The 21625-nt window shown below is 41.4% G+C and overlaps 1 protein-coding gene across 1 annotated transcript in view; it reads left to right on the forward strand.

Annotated features, from left to right (window-relative positions):
• gabrg3 (gamma-aminobutyric acid type A receptor subunit gamma3) overlaps positions 1–21625 on the forward strand; it is a 55280-nt gene that overhangs the window by 10613 nt on the left and 23042 nt on the right. Inside the window, exon 3 of the mRNA XM_079574957.1 lies at positions 4243–4310. Within this exon, the coding sequence (XP_079431083.1) occupies positions 4243–4310 (68 nt within the window). The remainder of the gene's footprint in view (positions 1–4242; positions 4311–21625) is intronic.

Consider the following 21625-nt stretch of genomic DNA (forward strand, 5'->3'; position numbering starts at 1 on the left):
AAGATCCTCATTTAGAAACATACCTCGATGTTCCGAGCTTGGTCAGAGCCTTTACTAAGATTGAAGTGGACTCTGCAGAGTTTCAGACTCATGAGCTGCCTCTCTTAACCTCTTACCCCCCGCCTTTACCGATCTCATTTTCTCCAGTTTTACCCAAATCTAAACGCTTCTTGACCAGAGAGCTTACAGCCTAGAGGCCAGTGGATTTTTAGGGCCTCATTTCCGAGTTATTCAGAGTGTCGTTGATTTCAGTGGAGCTAGGCTAGTGCTAGGCTAGTGCTAGGTTAGCGTATGTCTATGGTAACTAGTTGCCTGCATTAAAAACCTCTTCAAAATCATCGGGTAGTCCTCCAAACGTTGCCATATCTGATTTGTAGAAAGCTCCTTCCACGTGTAGTAATGCCGGCCGCAGGAAAACAAACTACTGTAGATCAGGTAACCTAACAGATCACTCCGCCGCTGCGTAGTTACAACCAGGAAGCTGATGCTGCTCAAATATAAGTTCTTTTAAATGCAAAATGGTTATATTTCAAAAATGATTCAGTCAACACAGACATTTATATCGGTAGTCTGGTGTTATAAGTGATTTGCCTCAGGTGCACTGTGCTTGGGTCAGACTGTTTTTAATGCAGGCTACTAGTTACCATAGACATGCACTAGCATAGCACTAGCCTAGCACCACTAAACTCTTCAAATATAAGGACTGCATGAATTAGAATATATATATATATATATCTCCAGAAATCAACAACACTCTGGATAACTAGGAAATGAGGCCCTATGTCAAATATCCTGAAATATCCCTTTAAACTTCTTCTTTGTTTTTGTGGTTTTTGCTGCATTTTCGTCACGTTTTTGTTGCGTTTTCGCCCAATTTTTGTTGTGTGTTGGTCCCACTTCTGGGGCTTCATCACAGTTATTTCACACTATAACACATATTGTGGCCAAAACGCTACAAAAATGCAAAGAAAACGTGACAAAAACATAACAAATGTGTGACAAAAAAGCGACCAAAACTTAAGAGGTTAATAATGAACATACAACATTATCTGCATCTTCCATTCGCAGTAGTTTGATTAATTAAATGTTCAGATCTTTATCTTTTTTTCTATTCCACATTTTAATTAGTGCTCATTAATTTATGCTTTGGTAATGCATTCAAGGTATGTGTTTCTTCTGGTTTAGACATAATTGCATCTCTTTTTAGATCCTGTTCAATCTTGATTTGACGCTGGAAGCTGAAATATCTTAAAAAGTGGAACTCGGTGTGAAAAGTCTAAGAACTCTACTGACTTTTCCCAGTTCAGACGTGAGGCCAAGTAATCAAATAGCCTGTACTTGAAGATGACTTTGAACTCACGTAAGCGCTGCCAAAATGTTTCTCAGAGAAACAGATGAAGGACCACAGGTATCGCATGTGGAAAGTTTGCCCTCTCTTACATCTGCATTGAAACGTTGCAGCTCCATAGACGCAGGCTGTTGTCTCACAAGTCGGACGATAAACTTCAGTTCCTTTCATTGCGTGTCATCCAGTACATCCAAAACAGTGGTTGTACAGTGGCCAGATCTGTACCGCGTTAGGCGGCAACAGAAGAAACTTGTGCTGTTTTTATAAAACGCTGCCTCAGCTTGGTTCACCAGTGCATCCGGGAGTTATTCATAGCTAATATCTCAGATTAGAGTCACTGTTGGTCACATCTGAAATAGAAACTTTATGGAACTAAATCATTTTTCGAAGACAATATGCAATGTCTTGAGATACCTATCTGTCCGGTTATATTGCTGCAGTAATGAACCTCTTTGTCTTCAGACACAAGTAATTATGTTCGTATCATTGTGTAATTATAGCATACTGTCATATTCTCACTTTACAGACTCTTCTGTTCTTTGCACCATTTCAGTACCGCCTGCCTTTATTTAATCCTTGTGGCTATAGTCCTTATGTTTTTACATTTCACACTTTTGCACGGTGGTGGGACTATGTCTCCGAGCTGGCCTGGTGTCGCCTCGGGGTCCCCCCAGAACAGCTGGAGGAGGTGTGTGTGGATCGGGAAGTTTGGGCATCTCTGCTGAGACTGCTGCCCCCGCGACCCGGCCCCGGATAAAGCGGAAGAAAATGGATGGATGGATGGACTTTTGCACCCTGTGAACACTGCTCTGTGAAGCTATAGAAATAAAATGTATGCACTTACTTTTATCAGCAAAAGTACATTATAGTTTGGCTGTTTACCACAAATTACCTTTGATGCTTTGTCAAAACATTCCCTATTTGTACTGTATATTTCAGCTGCTAATATACACTGCTTTTAAAAAGTATGGAGTGAACGAATAGCGCAATGTAAAGCGTCTTTGAGTGTCCAGAAAAGCGCCATATAAAACCGATGCATTATTATTATTATTATTATTATTATTATTATTATTAAAAATCATTATTTGTACAACGTGCCATCAGCTTCTGTCCTCCAGTGTTGTTCAAATACCTCAAATACTCGCTCTACTCACAGACAATAACCCCAATATGGACCTGGACTATAACCACACTGTCCCACACTTTACCAAATGGTGTGAAGAGGATCATCTGCACCTCAATGTCAACTCCACATCACCACAACCACACACTGTCACAAACAACCAAACGATGGTGAACAGCTTTTAAATATCTTGGACTAACACGACACACATTCGATCAACACATCCTGGACACTCAGAAAAAAATCATTCAGAAACTAAAAGGACTTTGTCGCCCCATCTCTGCTACTACATTTATATCAATCCATTTTTCAGCCTGGCATATTGTTAACTGCCAAAAATCAAGGTTACAAACACTGCTGCAAAAATCATGTGACTCCCCACACCAAACCTCAAAGATCTGAACAACCATTGGCGATTGGACGCGTTGCACCATAGAACAGCACTCCACACACCCCCTCTATGTTCACCTCACCCGATGCCCTCATAATGGAGATACAGGACATTCAAATGTGCGAAGGCCTGTTTTAAAAGAAGCCCGATCCCCTCAGCCATCACATTTCTTAACAACAGGCCCCATCTACAGTGTGTTCTTTGTTGTCCTATTGTCAAACATGCACTGTTTCCCTCTGGGGATCATAAAGTCTAAAAAAAACTCTGAAAATGAGCTTCACAGAGACTGACAGCCCCACTGTAACAAACCCTGTTCTTTAGACTTCTGCAAACATGCTTCGAAATGGAAAAGTTCTGCAGTTTATGTTTCTCTCCTTTCAAATTACAATGTGCGTCTCGATTTTAAAACATTAGCTACGATCGCATTTGAACGATAAGATCAAGCATCTTCCTCCCATGCCTTGTCCATCGAGATCTTTACTCTCTCTTTGTCCCTCTGCTTTCTCTCTGTGTGTCCGTCTCTCTCCCCTTCTCTGATTTCACACCGGTCCGTAGTGTCATTTAACTGCTGGACATTACGGTTGTGTAAATGACAGGTGTGACAGACTGAGAGCGGGAGCGTTCACATCGACACAGACTTCCCCCATCACTTTGCATTAGCCCGGTGCCTGTGTCTGTGAGTCTGAGGCTGCTAGCTGCACACTCAGGAGCTTACACCTGTCACTCCGCTCTACAACACAGGGGGGGAACGCCGCAGACAACCACGGCAGAGGACCAGGAGTGCAGTGGGTCGCAAGGCCACATTTCTTTCAATATATTTTTGCAAAGCATGAGAAGTATGCGAAAATGTGCTGGAAAAAGATAATTGTCCAAATGATGACAAAAGCACTTTTTTCCCCTATCTTCCCCACATTTTCTGTATTCTTTCACCCCGCCCTGCTTTTTTAACTAATGTTTTCCCCCCACATTTCTTGATAAAAGAGATAAACTCGATATTGCAAACAGCATTTTCGATATTATCATGTAAACAATATATTGCCCAACTCTTGCCAGCAGAGCCTATTTGTACTTTACTTAGAGCTATACCTTTTTCTACACCTGCCTTTACACAGAGTCTTTTGTACTACAATGAAGCACCATTCAGCAGTTCTCTAAGAGTCAATACTGCTTTCTTTTATGACATGAGGGTATCAGCTCTAAAGCGCAGCAGGGAGGTCACTATATATGTTTTCAAAAGTAATGCTCTTTACAAAGAACTGCAGATCATTAAAGTATACATCAACTACAAAGACTCTTTCCTGAACTGAAACGCATTAATGTCTTCCTTTCTCGCAGATCAAGTTTTCACTTTTAACTTTCTTATTTTCTCTTTTGAAACAGTCAAACCAACCGTCATCGATGTGGACATTTATGTGAACAGCATCGGACCCGTGTCCTCGATCAACATGGTGAGTTGCACTGTGGCTTATTCAACCGTTTTTGTGAAGTCCCGTGAGGCGTCCACAAAAATCTATTGGAATTGTATTGTGGCTTTTGGTGGTGCACTGTTGTATGAAGAATTTGATTGTTTTTAATGATAGTTTCAGAGGATTTGCTGAGATGTTGTTCTTTCGGATTGAGGTAATACTGTATGTGGTCATTGTGGGAGCATTGAAAGTAAAACAATGCTCTGTCGATGTTCATGTTTGTGTCTTTTGTGATTTAAATATTGTCATGTCTTTGTTAACAATATTCAACCTGCCTGAGCAACTTATGACCACTTTTGATCCTGTCTTTTTATGCATTAGAACAGTCATTGAATGTCCTCCTGCTGGTGCTGCTTGGTAAAAGACGCAGATGAAAGAAGTTAGATTAGTGGGCAGGACATTATGCAAATCAGAGCCACAAATTATGCACTTACTTTTACATTCATTTAAATGCAGGAAGTTGAGTGATAACCATTGTTTCAAGTCCGACAGGCAGTTATGTAGAGAATTAAAGGCAGAACCAGTGTTAGGGAGCACGAGCAGGGAGAGCTGTGGGTCGTCTGCATACAGGTGGAAGGATAAGTTGTGCTTTACAAGCCTTGTGGCATCGCAGACCAACATGTCGAGCCAGGTGAGAGATCAGGATGGAATGGTCCACAGTGTCAAATGCTGCTGTAAGGTCCGACATCAGCAGCAGGAGTTTTTATATGTTTTTGTATTGTCCATATATAATGAAATGTCATTATCAAAAAGCTGAAGGGCCAGTTCAAACCCCTTGTAAATGAGTGAAAGATCAGACTCATCCATTGACAACCGCTGACTTTAATAAGGCTGCACGATTATAAAAAGCCCTACACCTGCCCAAGCAAACCAAGCGCTCAGCCTGATGACATCATCTCAGCGCTGTTTGTTTATGTCGGACCAAAGCATTTGCCAGTAGCAGGTGAAATGTGAAGGGAACAAAAACAATCATCCCGGCCAGCAGCATGAAATAATACGAGTTTGCTTTGAGCTCCGTTAACATCTGCTCCTGAAGAAGAGTTTTAGACTCTTCTACACAAAACCAGCGCTATGGTTATAGAGGCAAAACGCCTGGGCAATGGATATTAGTCAGGGACCCAAACTCTCAAAACTGGGTTGAACCTGACACCGTCTGATATATGCTTTATTTGTGTTTTTTCTGTTAACTTTGACCCTAAGGACCAATAATTGGAGGGTCTGCTCTGCTGGAAATATTGCGAAAAAAAATTGTGGCCATTTTAGTGCATGCCCCCTGTATTTTTATCAGAAAAATGTGAAAAACGACTTTTTTCCCTCAAATCCTCAGTGGGTTGAGTAGGCTGTCAATAAATGCATTCCAGATACACAGAACACATGTGCTGATAACATCCACTGAAAAAATCGCTCTAAAAACACATTTCTACACATTTTTGCATCAATTTAATACAAAAAAATGTGGCGTTTTCTCACTTTTTTCCAATATTTGTATCTTTACTTCATTGGCAATCAACTATTCCACCCAGTTATGGCATCAGTCAATATGCCATTATTTTAAACAGACTGTAGACACATTCCACAGAAAAAATGATCAAAATCCAACAAACATTATTGGATCTGTGATGATTTAAAGACCAATAAGTGACCGACAGACTCAGAACCTCGGAACTGTCAAAAGTCACTTTTGACACTGGTCCATATTTTGGTTGAGGCCATTTCCAGCCCATTAGATAATGATTTACACCAATGTATTTGGTATCATTGGAAAGAAGACATTGTCATGTTTCATTTGAGCCCAAAGGTACTACTCTGTAACAATTACCGTGGTAACCATAGCTCCTCAGACTCAAATGTGAGAACATTTTTTCACAATTTTCACAAAAAAATGTTTTACTACGTTTAACGCTGTTTCTTCCAGGAACATCACAGATACAAATCTCTGATACTGGGCAACTCTCTAGACTCTGAGGGTTCAGGAAATGTATAACATGTCAGAACTTTCTCAGCTTAAGGCCTCACTGTGAGCCATGAAGTAAAAGAATGTCCACCTCATATGAGCCTCTCCCATAGAAATAAGCCTATATCTGCCAGGTTGGAACAGCTGGTGGGACCTTCTGACCAGGACAGGCCCAACGTAACTTGAAATTACATTTATGGAGAACAACAATTCTGTATTTTTACATAAAGTTGTTCATCTATTTTTTAGATTATGTAACTCTTTATCTATCCTTTACTATGCCATATACACAATATACATCTGTTGATTTCACTCCAATATACATCCCTTTAAATCTGTAAAAAAAAATCCTCAAGAATCCAAGATAATTCCAACAGTGTGTCTTTGTAGACACCACATGGTTATGCCTAAAATACTACATATTTGTTATACATTAGATAGTAATGTGGTTGGTAATGTATTTGCTGAGGAAAACTGCTCTGAAGCTGGATTTTCCATAAACCACATGTTTACGATGAACAATAGCCTTTTTACTGTTTAGTAAATTAATAAAGTAAATCATTTGATGTAGTCTGTTCACTAAAGTTGGTTTACTACATTACTAATGCACGGCACAAAACTAAAGCTTAAGGCTCGTCCAGGACTAAATCACAGTGGCAGTCGTCTGAGCAAAACAGTCCATACTGGATTAAACCATTTCTCTTCGCTTTTCTGACTCAATTAACTCCGCCCCCTCTCTGCGCTCATGCAACATTAGCAGTAAAATAAATCTAAATATCACAGCAATAAGTGAAGTTACTTCATAATGCAGTTATAAGGAGTTGACATCTGCCTGACATTATCGTTAGGTAAGAAAAAAGAACAGGCGTGTCCAGAGTAGGTTAGAAAGAGTTCCTTTATCACATCCTTCAGTGCAAGCATGACATCTGTTCAGACGCTCAGGGGGTGCGTTTGTTTTCTCCGCAGGGGCAGCGCGGACGTGTCAGGCACTTCCTTTTCTTTCTTTTTTAAAAATTAATTAACCTTTTTTTACAAATTAAAATCGTGTTTTCCAGCAGAGGGCGGAGCTGCTCAGAGCAGGATTCAGGAGGATTGCTGAGAACTGTGAGAATGAAGCCAAAAAACACTCTGGGGGTGTTTTTGATTAGGAAATAGCACAACAAAGTCGATTTTGCATGATATAGCCCCTTTAATGTTGTGTAATTTATTTATTTTATTCGCTGGCACATTGAATCTGTACTACCCACAAGAAATATGCTTTATGAATGATTAAATAAAAAGTAACTTTTATGACCAGAGTTTCTAGGCGCAGCCAGGGACCGGAGGGTTGCTGGTTTGGGAACCTCAGGATCTCATCCCTGCTGTTTGCAGATGATGTTGTTCTGTTGGACCTTCAGCTGCTCTGGTTTGAAGCCGAGTGTGAAGCGGACGAAATTAGTTACCTTCACAAGATGGCTTGGGGTAAGGCAGTTACATGGGAGGAGCTCAGAGTAGAACCACTGCTCCTTCCTGTCAGGAGCGGCCAGATGAGGTGGCTTGGGGACACATTGGATGGATTATATCTCTCTGTGGCCAGCGAATGCCTCGGGATTCCTTCAGAAGGGCTGGAGTTAGTGTTCGTGAAGAGTGATATCTGGGAATCTCTGCTTTGACTGCTGCATCCATGACCAGACCGTGAGTAAATTGTAAGAAAATGGATAGATGGGTGCAAACCTGGGTCAAAGGGCTTTGCACAGACGAGAATCCAGTAGAATCCAGTTCCAGTACTCTAAAACACCTCAGTACTTCTAACCTAGCTTCTGGCTCAAAATCTAGAGATAGCTCCCCAGGCAGCGTGATGGCTCTGCTCCTGACAGGTTTCTCTGAAGCTTAAAGGATGAGTCAAATGCAGAGGGTAAATTTGGGAGTCTATGAATACATTAAATACTATACTGGACTCCAAAGAGCATTGAAAATATTATTATAAAATATTATTAATATAAAGACAAATGCCATCAAGAACATTTCAGACATTGTAAAAAGTTGTGGATCAAGTGAGGCTGAAAAGTGAACCACACAAGGCAGGACTTGATCACCTCGACTGGGTCGTCTGGATATGAGAGTATGATGTAGAAAGACCCAAAGTACACAATGACCCCAGGAAGGTCACTATGGATGTTTCTGAGTTGCACCAAGTTTGTTAGCACTGGCCTGAATATATTAATACAGGAGGAAGAGGAGCTGACCAGTGCAGGACACCATGCTCTGACACAGGGACAAACCCAGGAGGCGCTGCACTGTTTTCAGAACAGCACTGAGAGCAGGCAGCCAGGTTTCCTCTGGGTACTCCTGATCTCCAAAAACATGCTGGTCAGGCAGCACGCTCAGTCGCAGCGACTCAGGGCTAACCCACAGAGCCGGTTCTTCCTATACGCAGACTACGCAAGGTGCGTAGGGCCCCCGTGGCTGCAAGGGCCCCGCATCTCAGTCAAACTACGGTGTTGTTTCACTGATTAATCAACGCGTTGTTACGGGGACAGGCTCTGACAGCGCGCACTCACTCTCCGCCTACTTCGGCACATATAACACCAAAACAGAGCAGTCTGAAGTGAATGAGCAGGAGAGACCGACCGCCTTCCCCCGGTCTCTTCCAAAGCGCGAGTGCTTCTCCGCTCGTGTCCCGCTCAGCCGTCTGTCTCCCGGTTCTCGCTTCGCCTCATGTGCGCCTCCTCCGCGGCTGCATCACGTCCCCGTGTCCCGGGCGCAGCTCTCATGTTTTCTCTGCGCGGACTCGGGGCATCGGCTAAAACACTCATTTAAACTCTCTTCTTGTTGTGTCTAGCGGAGAATCAGGACAGTAGTTTGATGGATAGACGAGAGTAAAGCCGTGTCTGTGGCCTTTTTGTCTCAAAGAGGAGTTGAATCCACACGGTTCTCACAAGCACAGTAACTTACAGTAACTCTGGTTCTCTGAATGTGCACAGTCTATAAGGCCTGCTACTTTTTTCGGATGAAAGCAAATTTTGCATGTCATTCGGAAATCAAGGTGCCAGAGTCTGGAGGAAGACTGGGGAGAAGGAAATGCCAAAATGCCTGAAGTCCAGTGTCAAGTACCCACAGTCAGTGATGGTCTGGGGTGCCATGTCAGCTGCTGGTGTTGGTCCACTGTGTTTTATCAATGCAGCTAACTATCAGGAGATTTTGGAGCACTTCATGCTTCCATCTGCTGAAAAGCTTTATGGAGATGAAGATTTCATTTTTCAGCACGACCTGGCACCTGCTCACAGTGCCAAAACCACTGGTAAATGGTTTACTGACCATTGTATTACTGTGCTCAATTGGCCTGCCAACTCTCCTGACCTGAACCCCATAGAGAATCTGTGGGATATTGCGAAGAGAAAGTTGAGAGACGCAAGACCCAACACTCTGGATGAGCTTAAGGCCGCTATCGAAGCATCCTGGGCCTCCATAACACCTCAGCAGTGCCACAGGCTGATTGCCTCCATGCCACGCCTCATTGAAGCAGTTATTTCTGCAAAAGGATTCCCGACCAAGTATTGAGTGCATAACTGAACATAATTATTTGAAGGTTGACTTTTTGTTGTATTAAAAACACTTTTCTTTTATTGGTCGGATGAATTATGCACATTTTTTGAGATAGGAATTTTTGGGTTTTCATGAGCTGTATGCCAAAATCATCAGTTTTAAAACAATAAAAGACCAGAAATATATCAGTTGGTGTGCAATGAATCTAAAATATATGAAAGTTTAACTTTTATCATTACATTATGGAAAAGAATGAACTTTATCACAATATGCTAATTTTTTTAGAAGGACCTGTAGACCAGTAGTCGTCCTAAATCCCAGTTGGACAATGGCTTAGTGGTTAGTGATTCTGATTGATTGAATTGCGATCATTATGTTCCACTTCTGCCCTGCTTTACTGTACAGTGGAACTGTTTTTGGCCGTAAATAGGTCCGCCCTTTGCCGAATAACCATGGGATGCTACTGTAGGGCCCCCATGTGGATTTTTGCTTAGGGCCCCAGAAGGGCCAGCACCGGCTCTGCTAACCCAACACCTGAACACAATGTCAGTGCTGACAAAGCACTTACTTATACTTATATCCTGTGGAGTGCAGTTTCTTTTAGAACATCGTTAAAAAGTGCATTCATTTCTGTTATTCAACTTACTGTATTTTTCGCACTACAAGGCGCACATGAAAGCCTTTAATTTTAACAGTGCGCCTTATGTCCTGGTGCGCCCTTTGTATCAACTTCTGGCTGTGTTTACACACCTACAGGTTTACAGGTAAACCAGCATTAATTAGTGTGCCTTGTATTCCGGTGCGCCTTATTTATGAAAATAACCATTATCAGTGATAACGCACCTTATAATCAGGTGCGCCTAATGGGGCGAAACACACGGTAAACTGTGAAACTAATATATGATAGACTCATTACATGCAAAGTGAGACATGTATGGCCTTTATTCATTATACTTTGGATGATTATGGCCCAGCTTGTAAAAAACACAAATTAAAAATCCTAAAATTAGAATATTTTGAAAATGCCATAATCATGATAACAAACAAAAGCTTGACATATGCAACTTTGTCATGAGTCTATATCATATATTAGTTTCACATTTTAACTTGAATTACAGAAATAAATGAACTTTTGAACGATATTCTAATTTTCCGAGTTTCACCTGTACTGTTAAAGGCTACAGAATACGGATATATATTTTCTTTTACAATTTAAGATACAGCTTATATGATACAGAATAATTATAATTTTTATAAATGTAATTTCAAGTTACGTTGGGCCTGTCCTGGTCAGAAAGTCCCACCAGCTGTTCCAACCTGGCAGATATAGGCTTATTTCTATGGGAGAGGCTCATATGAGGTGGACATTCTTTTACTTCGTGGCTCACTGTGAGGCCTTAAGCTGAGAAAGTTCTGACATATTATACATTTCCTGAACCCTCAGAGTCTAGAGAGTTGCCCAGTATCAGAGATTTATGTCTGTGATGTTTCTGGAAGAAACAGCGTTAAACGTAGTAAAACATTTTTTTGTGAAAATTGTGAAAAAATGTTCTGACATTTGAGTCTGAGGAGCTATGGTTACCACGGTAATTGTTACAGAGTAGTACCTTTGGGCTCAAATGAAACATGACAATGTCTTCTTTCCAATGATACCAAATACAATGGTGTAAATCATTATCTAATGGACTGGAAATGGCCTCAACCAAAATATGGACCAGTGTCAAAAGTGACTTTTGACAGTTCTGAGGTTCTGAGTCTGTTGATCACTTATTGGTCTTTAAATCATCACAGATCCGATAATGTTGGTTGGATTTTGATCATTTTTTCTGTGGAATGTGTCTACAGTCTGTTTAAAATAATGGCATATTGACTGATGCCATAACTGGGTGGAATAGTTGATTGCCAATGAAGTAAAGATACAAATATTGGAAAAAAGTGAGAAAACGCCACATTTTTTTGTATTAAATTGATGCAAAAATGTGTAGAAATGTGTTTTTAGAGCGATTTTTTCAGTGGATGTTATCAGCACATGTGTTCTGTGTATCTGGAATGCATTTATTGACAGCCTACTCAACCCACTGAGGATTTGAGGGAAAAAAGTCGTTTTTCACATTTTTCTGATAAAAATACAGGGGGCATGCACTAAAATGGCCACAATTTTTTTTCGCAATATTTCCAGCAGAGCAGACCCTCCAATTATTGGTCCTTAGGGTCAAAGTTAACAGAAAAAACACAAATAAAGCATATATCAGACGGTGTCAGGTTCAACCCAATTTAAAGAGCTTTTGAGAGTTTGGGTCCCTGACTATATAGAGGCTTCTAAACTTCTGTTCTCCTTTCAGCAAAAGGTGAGCACTTATCAGTAGCGTTATCTCAAGAGCTACGTATACAAATTATTGAAATGATCCACATCAAATAAAACAGTTCTATCATGCTGGGCCGGTAGTTCAGCGGATCAGACGTGCTCACACAAACCACGAGGGAGGGGCTTTCTGCGCAACGGATAGACAAGCGGGACAGCATCCTTGATAATTGAATTTTATCAATGATGCCACTTTTGTAATTGTTTACTGTAATAATTGATATCGTAATTGAATTTCAGTTAATTGCACAGCCCTATATTTTAATAAAAATCTTGGTACCCACATTCCTCACTATACTAGCCTGGCTAACACCAGACTAAAATCACAAGTGATATTTAGTCTGGGGACCACCAATTCATTTTCTCGTAGGAGAGGTGTGGTTTACGATCGTCCATACTCGTTTATTGGGCGATACGAAAAAAAAAAAAAAGTCTCATGCGTCTGCACGTAGCCACGGCCAATCATATCATCGTATGAGATGACGTATGACGTACCCGCTGTAAACTTTTGAGCTAAATTATTTAAAACAAGGTCTAAAGCTTGATCAAAAAATACCATCGTGTCTGCTGCTGTCATGTTGGATCCGTAAATAAACTTTTTTTTTTATTATCCGTAAATAAACTACAAGCTTCCATATATCGAATAGCGCGTCATCGTCTTGCCGTCCCTCCTCGCTCTGTGATTGGTTCCCAAATCCACCGGAGATTTCGGCCATGGTCCCCAGGCTGTTATGCAGTTCGAAATAATTCGAGCGCACACAGCAGCATGGTGTTAGCCAGGTTATCACTATACAGTATTCTCACTAAACCTATGTTACATTATGTTACTGTTGGTGATTTCTGGGACAAAGTGCTGAATATGTAAAGAAAGATGAGGGTGAAACTGCATTTGCTCCTGGCCGCTGGCCGAAGTGTGAGTGTGAGAAAGGCGTAATTGAGCTGAACGTTCGAGCACCATCCATCAAATCCAGAGTTAAATCCTTTAATGTAAAGTAATGTCCAGATAAGTCATCGAATACAGCTCGGATTAAACCGTGGTCAGGACTGTATGACTGATGCGGACAGCTCTGGTGGGACGTCCCAAACTCAGCGCATATTTTCTCCCTCTCTCATTCAATTCACCGCCTGGTCTGGGAATAGTGCAGGTGTGAAGCTGTGCGTGGAAATATAGATGAATGGTTTAACACCGCGCAGGAGACAGAAAGTGCCTCTCTGACCAATGACCCATAGAACATCGTAAGAATGGATGGTTATACGAGTTACAGGCACCATGGAGGTTATCAAGTTCAGACAAAGTGGCTGTTTTCAAATGCATATTAATGATTGAGCCGTAGAGGTAGTTTAAGTCTTGTCACGGTTATAACTTGCTGACCGACAAAGAAAATAATCTATGCCCTAAAACAGTTTCCAGTAGGTCTTCACAATGCATCTCCAAATTATCTTTTGCAAGAAGCCTTTACGACAGTGAGCACCTGCATATCTTCCTGTCATAGTCTCCACGATGGATTTGGAAACTAAAGCAAATGGTTTTACTGCTTAGATTTCCACCGGGTGCTTTCATTTGGCTGAAGTGTCTACAATGGGGTCCTGTCTAAAGCCAGGACTCCGCTGTCAAAGAGAATATGAATCTCGATAGGAATTTTAAAGCTGAACTTAATAACTCATGCCTCTAGAGGCCATAAGCGCCACTGCAGGTGTTGTAGCATGTTACGTTTTTTTTACTCATTAAAAAACCCGTGAGAGTAAATACTACGCTGACAGAAAAGACAAAGGGAGAGAGGGACATTGTACATCCAATTACACAATGGAGATATTTTTTTTCACTCAAACTTGGCTGTAAATACTGTGTAAGTGGCGCTAGTCTGCAGTTAGCTTTGCCCGTTAGCCTGTTAGCTTCTTCTTCGTGATTCCATTAGTGTGTATTGGTGGCTACGACCCGGAGGCAGGAAAGTTGCAAGTGTGGTTTTCTCACCGTGGGGGATGAAAGACCCCCCAATCATCCCAATAACACTTGTATTCCCTCCAGAGGGACTACGAAAAGGATTTATTAAGGTAAACAAGTTACTTAGTACTGCTTTAAATTAATAGCTGTACTTGGGGAAGCGTCAATGAATTCATTTTACGCAATTCACATTATATTAACAGTTTTTGCTTTTAATTTATATTTACTGAATGTATTTACCTATTAAGTTTATTTTGTTATATCTTTAACACACCCTCCTCCTTCTGTATTGCACTTTGAGTTACGAGTTACACCATAATGAACTTGCCCTGCCTTTCTCTGTCCAAAAGTACTTGGCCTGTAGCCCTCTTGTGTCATGGGCTGATGATGTCCATATGAAGTGCTCGGCTGCCTTGGATAAAACCAGGTCAGCAAAAAGAAACATCCAATCACCGGCCCGGCTCTGGCTCAGCAGCTTTTGACAAGTGACAAGTGAATCAGTCTCCAATATGACTTTTACAGAGTGACCGTCCCACTCAGTACTACCACACACGCAGGCGGCCTCTGCTGTCTGTGCGTGTGGTGTGTCTGAGTATGACTTTTACAGAGTGACCGTCCCACTCAGTGCTACCACACATGCAGGCGGCCTCTGCTGTCTGTGCGTGTGGTTTGTCTGGAAAAGTAACTCCACGAGCTAGTTAACTTGGGTAGTCTTACACTTCTTTAGCTGGGAGCAGAGTCGTGGGGCCTGAAATCTGTTATATATGAGTTTTACATTTGTTGGTAATAAAAGCTAGTCTAATTTAGCTTTGTTGTAAGTTACACGATGATATCAGACCACACAGTCACAGCGCACTGGTGGCTCGCTGGTGCAGCTCGTCTTTAAACAGTGAATCATAGGAACTCCCCTCAGTGCGTTTGCTGCCCTGATCTCTTTTGGCAGGTCATCCTTTGCTCGCCAGAATAGAAAGCCCTGAATCAGCTGTGTTTTAGCTCCAGATTTGTCTGAAGAAATGAAGCAGGAGAGGAGCAGGAGTGCGCTCAGCATTGTGCAGGTCAAAGGGCAAAAATCTGCAGTATTGGAGCTTTACTACAGCTGAAACTGTATTATATGCTAGACTGAAGACTCAATAATGGAAGAGTATACACGACACAACATGTTCTGTTGCATTGACTTTGTTTGGTGAAGTTTGTTTGCAGTGAAAACGTTCTGAATTTTTTCATTTATGTGTGCTCCCAAAAATTGACACAACTGGCCTATTATTATGGACACGAAAACTATTGCTTATTACATGAACAAAGTCACCATATTGTAAATGTCTTTTATGTGCAAGAAATGACTTCTCTCTCTCTTCTCTCTACAGTATATATATAACTCACGGGGCACATATACAACCCTAAGTTAACTATTACATTGCACTGAAAGTCCTTATCTGAACGTGACTACAATCTATTAATGCACTCTAACTTATGCTATTCAATTACGTTGCACAATAACTGTAAATGTTTAAAAGGTTGATAACATGATTTAAGGCTATAAAAGTTCTTTTCTGTTCCAAATTAGTGCTGCAATACAGGCTAGGGGTCTGGAGAAAGCCCCTGAGCTGTCCATGGTGCTGAACTACCACAATGCAGACCACTTTTTATTCATCAGTGTCTTCCCGACTGGTGTGTTCCTTTTGTTTCTAAAATATGCTCAAATTTAAGCAGTATAACGCTTAAGAGAAGGAATTGCCTCTAAGCTGTATTTTAATCACTTCTTGCTCTAAACAAACAACAGAGCCTCTGTTTTGCATTTGTCATTGTGTAAGGCGGTGTCAATGCAAGTAATTTGATTAAATGTCTAACAAACACAATGCACAAGTGGGCTTTGTAGAGAAGCACAATTAATAAGAACATTTACATAGTGTTTACTGTATTCTTCTTAATTAAGTCTAGTGCTAATGAAAACTGGGTCACAGCCAAACGATAAGCTCTTTCTATACGAGCACGTTAAGTGGACGACTCTCTTCAGAATTCAAATATAACGCTGCTTTATACTGAGGGAGGGAGAACACTGTGTCCCTGGAAATCCTCACATAAACTTGGGAATTCCCCGCTTGTCCTGAGTCGCTCCGAACATTTCAGAGGCAGTTATGCACTCGTCCCAGGGCACTTTTTACAGGGGAGATCCAATATGCATGCCGGCACAAGCTGCTGGCGCATCTATGGCAGAGTACAACAGGACAGTAGCTTGATAGGGGGTTGTAGTAATAATAGTGGTAATAACTATTCGTAGTTCTAGTTTAGTGAAGAGTAGTTACTTAATAGTAGTTGTATTTTTCTCCAGTATTGCTGCTTTTGCGTGACAGTAACACTATATTTTGTGAGTACTGGACCTTGTGTGCAGAGATTTATTGATCTTTATTTGAATTAATAAAGGGAGGGCCATGAAGCTGCGTCAGGAGGGGTCACCAAGCCATGTGTTCCTGGCGTTGATTCCTGGATTGTGTGGGTCTTTCTGTGTGGAGTGTTTTGCATTTTCTCCCCATGTCTTAGTTACTCATCAACACAAAACATGCACCTTAGGTTAAACCTCCAGCTTGGTGTTTCTGAGCTTAAGCCTTGTTCAAGATTAAGGGATGGAAAAGGGAACCAATTTCCCCTTTTGATTTCTTAATTTGAATCTAAACCTTTGTATAAATAAATGTGCATCCCAGTTGGCACAAAAAAGGTAACATTACATCGAACCACCTTTAGCTTTGATTACAGCACGCACTCGATGTGGCATTGGTTCAATGAGCTTCGGCAATAGGATCCAGTGTTGCAAGATGATGATGGGAGAGTGGGACCACAACGCAAAGCCTTCTCCAGCACCTCCTAACCTAAAGATTGGGGTTTGGACTCTGTGGCCAATCCATGTGTGAAAATGACCTCTCGTGCTCCCTGAACCACTGAAAGAATAACCAGGTCATTCAGGATGTTCAGGTCGTCAGCTGATCTCAGTCTTTGGGCACATAGTGTTGCAGAACCAAGACCCCAGATCATAACAGTGAGTTAAATCGACTTTTTATTGGTCAGGAAGTGTACCTTCAGGATCACAGATGTCATTCTTTACAAAACGATCAAATATACTCAGTGGAATGGTGTTATAGCAGCAGATTTGGCGGTGAGGAAATCTTGTATCGTATTTCATAAGTGAGAGGAGAACCCTTTTTATTTTTAGATACATCCTTTAAGCATAATCTACATTTTTAAGTCTTGGAGAATCCATTAGAAACTTCCCCGGCTTGTTTTATCCCCCAAAAGGGTGAAAAAGCTGAAGGGGCACTTTTTGCTCATGTAAATTTAAACCACCAGCAGCAGTGGAAGGAGGCGCTGTAGCTCGGGGCTCCGGCTCTGCACCCGAGGACAAACTCACCTGCACCGGTTCTAATGAGGACACAGCACGGCATTGTGGGTAACGCAGGGGACAGACGCGACAGACTCATGGAGCTGCAGAGGCTGTGCCCCAGTTTAGACTGATCATCTGGAGCTCACAAGGTTTTTTTTGCCCTCTCACAGACAGATATTGACCTTCCAAAACATGCAAAATAACACTCCAGCTACTTCTGATTAAAAGAAGTAAAGATTGGTCTCCAGCTGCACTGACTGAAGGATGGGTCAGCACATAAAGCCCCTTTGACCATGCAACTCATTGACCTCACTAAAATAGTTTTTTACCAGAACATGGTTATCAAAATGTATCAATGGATTTTTCCAAACAAAAATGAAGCAGTCTAGTCTCTTTTTTCTCAAGAAGCTGTTGGTCGAACTGGAGAAAATGTGCTCGGTTAAGGCGGGGGTTTAAGAGGTTAAATACATAAACATTAATATAAGCTTACTGTGAACTTTGTCCTCTGCCTTTGACCCTCGATGCCACTGGGACAACCCATAAGGAGCAGTGTGCACGCGAGGACCCATCTCCAGGTGAGGAGCCAGGCTAATGGTCAGAATGGTTGACGGCAGTAACCGAAGCACCCAGTGAAAAACCCCTCGTAAAAAAACCTGTCATGCGATTAAAAAAAAACTTACTGACTATGTTCTGTCAGTATAGAGGGGATTTAACCAGCGGCTACCAAATCCTGTCACAAGTATAGTCATGATTGTTTTTTTGTAGAGCTACAGTGGGAGGTTTTGATTAAAAGTTGGAGCAAGGGGAGACAAGGACAGAGGCGGAATGAGAGTCAGATCCACGTCACACAAATCACAAATCTGCGTCAAGAAGAAGCCACTGATTCATTGTTCTGCCCTTTGTCTGAAACATCTTTGATTGAGTCCATTAAGATGGAGCTAGCTATCTTGGTTTCACTCAAGGTGAGTGTTCATCCTGTTTAAGTGGTGTACACTCTGTAAAATACTGTGTAATTTGCTTATCTTAGAGCTGAGCATGAGGCAGCACGACGTTATAAGTAATTTGTTTTGAGAGCGTTCTGTTCTAACCCTTTATTCCAGTGTCCAGTTTTGTCTCAGAGACTTAGTGAATATGTTGGACTGCAACATCCTTCTCCAACCAAGAAGCTGCAGTATATTTCAGGGTATTTTTGATCATTTATCAGTGGTTAATGATGAAAAATCTTATAGTAGTGCAATTTGTATGTGTATTTGGAGACTCATTTGTCCCTGGAAGTTTGTCCATCTTTGAGCCAGTGCCACAGGGTAAACTGTTAAGTAAGGATTAAACTTTCGCTTATACCATAAACAGACAAACGTAACATTTATAATAAATGTTTTTTTCATTTACTAAACTCTCTAAATATGCCAGACTACCAGGACTATTTTAAGTGGGTTATTAGCCGGTCACTGAAGGCTCGTCTCAGAGCGAGTCATTCTCGCAGCTATTACGAGGATCTCAGTCAGACTCAACGACACAACATCAGCACAGAATCACAACACAACAGGACTAACCCGGCACTTTTCCGTGGAAGTAAACACTGATATGCGGCACTCGTGGGCAGGAGTTATTTCACTTTTAGGCTGTTTAACCTGAAGCTAGCTAGCTAGCTCAACCAGCTCAACTGTTTATGGAAACAGCTGTGGTGGAGTCGCTCACACCTGGGCCCCACGAACTGAAACTTTTATGTTTGACTTTTCTAATCCAGCCAAATATGCTTAAATGCAGGATCATTTTAGGTACGCCTGAAGATAATGAATAGTGCCTTAACCGTTTTCAATCAAAATGGAAAGCTCATATTTTATTAACAGTAGCTAACATAGCTGCTCACTCTCCTCTACTTCACATTTATCAAACGTTTTGTTTTGGCCAAAAACGTTGACATTAACCACAAAATCCATCTCGTTCCTGTCAGTGACTAATTTCGTGTTTATCTGATTCAGCTGTGTCATGCGTTGCTATGGCGATACCCACAGCGGAGTGATATCCCAGTGATTTAACTACCGGACTACGTGTGCGGTTATACGAAAATAATGCACGCTTGTTAGCACCCACCAGCCAATCAGAATCGAGTATTCACCCAGACCATGGTATAGCAGCAGTTGGCGACCACAGTGCAGCACCTCAGGTCACATCTCCATATCTTGGTATATATTTCCAAGATATATAGCATGTTTTGGTGTGAACACGACGAGACCAGGCTTGAATCTTGTCCTAACAGATGAAACCCCTCCACAGAAAGCCTCCGCCCAGTCCTCAAACTCGAGATCCTCTTGATGTGAAACAAGGGTTCTATAATTACTCTGCCATCCTCACTTATTTTTCCAGACTATTGTTCCTGCCCAATGTTAGGAATCACTGCTTTATTCCGACAGTATCCTGTTACATCCAAAACAGAGTACTTCAACCCTACCACGATGTACTTCCTGAATTAAAAAGGCATCAATTTAAATCTCCCAATGGGCCATCACTTCAAACCATTTCTCCAAATAATGACGTGATGAACTAAGGCCCGTATGTCTTTGTCACAGCGCTGGTTTCAGTGACTTCTGGTGTTTGTGAATAAGGGAGTGAGGATGGTGGAATAACTATATATAACTGTGGAACTTGTAACATGACCTTGGTTTAAATCAGTATAATTTAGGGATGCACCTGTCCTCGGCTCTGCCGTTGTATTTAGTCCTTCACAATATGCTAATTGTGTTTCAAAAGATTATTAGCAATTTCAAAAGCAGATTATAATGTGTCATTTGCATAAGTGTCCGCAGGGGTCAGTGGAGAGGGCACTTTAGCTCTGACCACAGGGTCATTTTTAAGAAGGCCTTTGACTAAACCATATGACCCCGGTTAGTCCAGATTTAGCCCTGGTCATACAAGCAGGCTAATGAATATTCTGCTCATCTTTGCTAAATGACAACAATAGTTAGTCATTACCATTCAGACTATTTAAGAAAGATTTCAAAGTGAGCAACATGTGTCTAAATATTGACTTTATTCAGCAAACGGATTTGACTGATTTATGTGTTTTGCTATTTAGCTGCAGAGGTTATCGCTGGATTTCTGTCAGGTTGATGCTCAGTTGTCATTTGATAATTGCCACTGCAAATACAGGGCATTCGTTTTTCATGTTGTGGTGTTGACATGACAACACATTTCCCATATGGGACAATATTTTCAAATTGTGAAACCAAGAGCTTTGTGTGTTAAGGTTGGTGATGTTGTTTCCTTACATTTTCTGACACTTTCCATTCATGCTTATTCTTCTAAGGGCTGAGTTTAATGTTTACATCATTAGACTCCACTAAATGGTAAATGGTCTCAACTTATATAGCGCTTTTCCACCTACATCAGGCACTCAAAGCGCTTTACAGCAAGGACCCACTCACCCATTCATACTCTCATTCATACACCAATGTACGCAGACACTGGGGGCAATGTGGGTGAAGTGTCTTGCCCAAGGACACAACGACAGTGTGCACTTCCAGGAGGTGGGGTTCGAACCCCCGACCTTCCGATCATGAGACGACCCGCTAGACTTATTGTTTTTAGCATTGGTGCATCTTCCGTGTTTCAGTCGCTCACACGACTCTGCAGATGCCATGCAAATGTTTGTGAACACAATATACTGAAAGACTGCAGGCGACAGCTGAATCCTGGCTACCGCAGATGTCTTTGTGTCTATGGGCAAGACACTTCACCCTCCTTGCCTCCAGTGTCTGCGTACATTGGTGTATGAATGAGAGTGTGAATGGGTGAGTGGTTCTTTGCTGTAAAATGCTTTGAGTGCCTGATGTAGGTGGAAAAGTGCTACATAAGTTGAGACCTTTTACAGCCCTTTTAATCTTTTTTTAAAACGCCATTAGTATTACTATTTTTGTAACGCTTTATAATAAGGGTACATGAATTCATGCATAAATTCATGTACCCTTATTATAAAGTGTTACCACTATTTGTATTACCATTTTTTAAAGTTCATTTCAATTCCAGAATAGGCAAAGAAGTAATTGGCCAAGTACCTTCCTAAATACATACAGTGGGAAGAAAAAGCGAGTGTTTGGAATTTCTCACATTTCTGCCTAAATTGGTCTGATCTTCATCAAAA

The sequence above is a fragment of the Gobius niger genome (genome assembly GCF_951799975.1).
Source record: "Gobius niger genome assembly, chromosome: 17".
NCBI classification, from domain to species: domain Eukaryota; kingdom Metazoa; phylum Chordata; class Actinopteri; order Gobiiformes; family Gobiidae; genus Gobius; species Gobius niger.